Source organism: Populus alba, chromosome 18 (assembly GCF_005239225.2).
Source record: "Populus alba chromosome 18, ASM523922v2, whole genome shotgun sequence".
Classification (NCBI taxonomy): domain Eukaryota; kingdom Viridiplantae; phylum Streptophyta; class Magnoliopsida; order Malpighiales; family Salicaceae; genus Populus; species Populus alba.
Window position 1 is genome coordinate 10,994,174 of NC_133301.1, and position 4,281 is coordinate 10,998,454.

General features: G+C 31.4%; 1 protein-coding gene across 1 annotated transcript; it reads left to right on the forward strand.

The window, feature by feature from the left end:
* The first annotated feature begins 2,470 nt into the window (after nt 1-2,470).
* LOC118051589 (transcription factor bHLH146) lies at nt 2,471-3,953 on the forward strand. Its single transcript, XM_035062258.2, has one exon. It carries the CDS (start codon nt 3,007-3,009, stop codon nt 3,649-3,651), a length of 645 nt encoding a protein of 214 aa, XP_034918149.1. The 5' UTR covers nt 2,471-3,006; the 3' UTR covers nt 3,652-3,953.
* Nucleotides 3,954-4,281: the final 328 nt, after the last annotated feature.

Sequence of the window (4,281 nt, forward strand, 5' to 3'; positions counted from 1 at the left end):
CGTAGTTCAAGGGCAAAATTCAAAAACAAAAAAAAATTGACAATGACAATCCATAAAAAAGGACTACATGAGAAAAATATATCATTAACCATGTGTTATTGATTATATGTAGAGATGATTGACATGTGGTCTCTTAAATAACAAAAAAAAAATGGATGGGAAGACATAAGCTTTAATAAAGTTATATAATTCTTTAACGATAGGATCTAAAGAAATAATTTATAGAATGACATAATCCATTAAAAACAAATACTAGTCTATTAACACCAACAAAATGTTATAATACTCATGAGGTAGTGATGAAAATAATGGCACTAAATTCAATCCGAGTTATGGATGAAACTATGCTTTTAAAAATTATTTTTTTTATTTAAAATTATATTTTTATATTTTTAAATTCTTTTGATGTGCTGATATCAAAAATAATTTTTTAAAATAAATAAAATATTTCAAATATTTATTTTAAAATAATTTTTTAAAATCTGATAAACCGTAATCTCTAAACTGTATGTCTATGTGAATAATAAAATTAAAAAATAAATGATGAGCTAGTTTTGAAAAAAGAGAGGAGAAGATAGAATACATATCCTAGCTTCAAAAGCATATTGTGACGCACTAGACGATATCTCAGTAATAGATTTGCAAATATCCACCTTTTCTCTTCCCCGGGAACAGGACAGAAAATGCATTTATGGTTTGATAATTCTCTTAATTAAACAGCTTTTAAATATGAGATTAGAGTAAGAACACCTCCAATTGCGAGACAAACGAGACTTAAAGTTTGAATATTTTGAACCATAAGTCTTATGCAAGATTGGCTTCCATGATTGAAGATTTCTTAGAGACGTGCTGGTTTCTTTTCGTTGACAAAACCTGCAAGGCCTTGCGTATTAAACAGTGGTAAAAATTGACTTTTCCAAGATGTAAAATTTGTGAAATTTAGTTTGATTAAGAAAGGAGAGACAGCATAATCACTGTTTTTCCATGGAAAATGAATTTTTGATTTTTTTTTCGTGTTTGATTATCATTATAAGAGTTGATAATTCAAAAATACTTTCTAGTTAAATAAAAACTTCACTTGGTTTTCAGAAAAATATTTTTTTTTTATTTTAATTTGTTATTTATTGATTATATCAAATTTTATCTTTGATTTTTTGATTGTTATATGTTTTATTTTACTTTTTTTTTTCAATTTAATCCACTAGAATTTAATTTAATTTAATTTTCGTATCAACTTTGATACTAATTCTTTTAATTGTCATTTGTTTTTTCTCTTATTATTATTTTTAATTGAATTTTTTTTATTTATCAGATTCGATCTTTATTTTTTATTGTTATTTATTTTATTTAAAATAATTTATAAAATTAAATTTTTTTTTTAATTTCATATTTTTCAACTTTTTTTAACTATGAGATTTGATTGTCATTCTTTTTTTATTATTTCTTTTATTTTAGATAATTTATAAAATTAAGTTTTTTTTTTTCAATTTCATTCTCCTTCAACATTTTTATCTGTCAGATTGGATTTCCATACTTTTAATAGACTTGAAAAAAAAAATATTAATAAGTTATTTTCCAACTTATTTTTTATAATATAATTAAATACTGGAAAATATTTTCTAACTTATTTTTTATGATACTACCTGTAATACCCCAAGCCTTTTATTTCAATTTTTTCTTTTCCAATAATTATAAACATGAGAAATGAGGTAAAAAATAATTTTGGAGAGTCTCCGAAGGCTATTAAAATCCAAACAAAAAATAAAATTGACATGCTTAGTCGGGGGCTATTTAAAATTTAATAAAATAAAATAACAACTAACCAATAAATAAAATAAAAATGTGAAAACATCATCTGATTCACCAACGAAAAAGGAGATTTTGTCATAATTTCCATTGGAATCTTTGCACCTATTCTGATACTTTTGATAAAACTTACATAATGTTCATGTTTTATTGACGGAATAGGCAATGGGAATAAATAATGTCGGCAAAGTAGTTGCCGATGGAAAATGGGTGGAATAATATATATTTTTCATCGGCATTTGAAATTGCTAATATATCATTTCATCTGCATTTGAAAAGTAGGATGTCATTAATTATAACCTCTTGGAAAAACAGCCTATGCTTGAAGTAGATGTGAAAATGGTTGAAAAGTGGTCGAGAAACATGCAGGGCTGAGCTGGTTGATTTGAAACATGGGGAAAATCCATTACAAGTAGGAGAGCCAGAAGGGAGGATTTAAGAAAAAAGAAAAAAGAAAAAAGAAAAAAGAAGAAAGAAGAAGAAGAGTATTCAGTCGTGGAGGGGTGGAGTCATGTGAGGGCATTTATAGTGGGGTTTTCATGTTTTGTATCGTAGTGCACATGGAGAGAGTCCTTTAGGTAGGTGGGGGAAAAGCAAAGGAAAGCATGTGAGGCCATGTGCCCTCTCCAAATAGGCCAGGCCAGGATTTTGGACGCCAATCTTCGTCGTTGGCTACGAGGGGTGGTCAGTATATTTGCCCCGACACACCGTAATTTGCTCTAAAATCATGGGATTTGCCTTCTCTCTCATTCCTTGGGTGACGATAGTTACTGAATCTCCAATTATTTTTGTGGGCTGGCTTCCATATGTCAAGGTTTTTTGAATGAGAATGGTGCATTTTGTGGGGTATGTCGAGTTGAACTGGGATAGCTAGGGTGTCACCTTGGCCCCTGCAGATACTTAGCATCCAATTCTTTGTTTATAACTCCATGTGCTTCACTAGCTAGCTGCTCTCTATTCCACCTCTTGCTGTTTCTCTTTGCATCCCTTGTGGCCACTAGAGAAGCAGCTCCTCCCTCCCTCCCTCCCTCCCTCCCTCTCTCTCTCTATCAACGTAATTGCAGCATTGTTCTTGCAGGTCTTAACTTGTCAGATTCTGTCTTTTATGTGACATTACTTCTCCCCCGGAACTAGTGGCTGCGCTACTTCTACCTCCATCTTCTCTACGACCATCAGTTTCAGTAGGTGTTCACTTCTTGCATGGAGGAACAGATGAGTGCTAAACGGAGATGTGTGTATCCTTTTGAGCCAAGCTTGACAGGGCAAACAATGTTTGTTAGGAGTTACGTGAGCCATCTGGTTCCAGCTCTGACGAAGATAAAAACATGCAGGCTAGAAGATGACAATTATGGCGGTGATTCTGAGCTAGACGAAAGTGTGAGACATGAAGTAGACATGGCATTGGTGATGTCCACCCCAGGGTTTGCTTGGAGTCGAGCCTTGAAAAGTAGGCTTCACAAGAACACGAATGCAGGTAGATTTCATGACTCTTCCATCCATCACCATGCCTCATTGAAACGTCTTTCAATGCATGGCCCAAGCATTCTGCAAAACGATGCGGATAATCATTCCTCACCAAATGTAACTTCTCAAAAGAGAGTTTCTCCAAGCCCTAACGGTAAGCTCAAGATTAACAAGAGATTAAAGAGGTCCAGAAGCAAGAAAAAAGCTGCAGAGCAAAGTGAGGAAGAGCAGATCGGAAGCCGGCTGGCCACCCTAAGATCCCTTTTGCCGGGAGGGAATGAGATGGGCGTTGGTGAATTGTTTAGCGACATGGGAAGTTATATAACAAGCCTTGAGATGCAGGTGAACATTCTTCGTTGTCTAGTGGACTCACAGTATTAACTCAGTCCAGTATTCATATATATATTTGCAGAAATCATCGTGTTAATTTTTTCAACAATATAGTCTACTGAGTAGTCTACAATTGTTGTCGTAATATATATATAGGGTTGGTATATCTAAAAATAGCTAGACCTGGAACTTTTTTTGTGAGGAGGGACATAAAAGGGAGCTTCTAGGTTCTGTACCTCATTAATATCCCTAAATGTGATTTTTTTTTTCTTTCATATCTTGTTGTAAAATTTACAGTATAGTATTGAATATGGTACTGTAGTCCTTTATATTATTCATTTCTTTGTTGTTCATCTCCATACATGGAAACTGAATTCCATTAATTTATTTTTAAATGGCAAAGTTTCTTGCTTTCTCTTCTAGACATTATAACAATATTTGAAAATACGATTGAAATTGTCTTTTTTTTTTTAATTTAAAAGTAAATTCTTTTTTTTTTTAGTTTAAAATTAATTTTAATATGAAGAAAAATGAGAATTAAATATTCCAACTATTTAAAAATGAGAATTTGTGCTATCAAAAATAATTTTTAAAAAATAATATTTATAAAAAAAATGAGAATTTTAATATCAGGAAAAATGAGAATTAAAAATATAAGATGTGCTATAAAAAATAATTTTA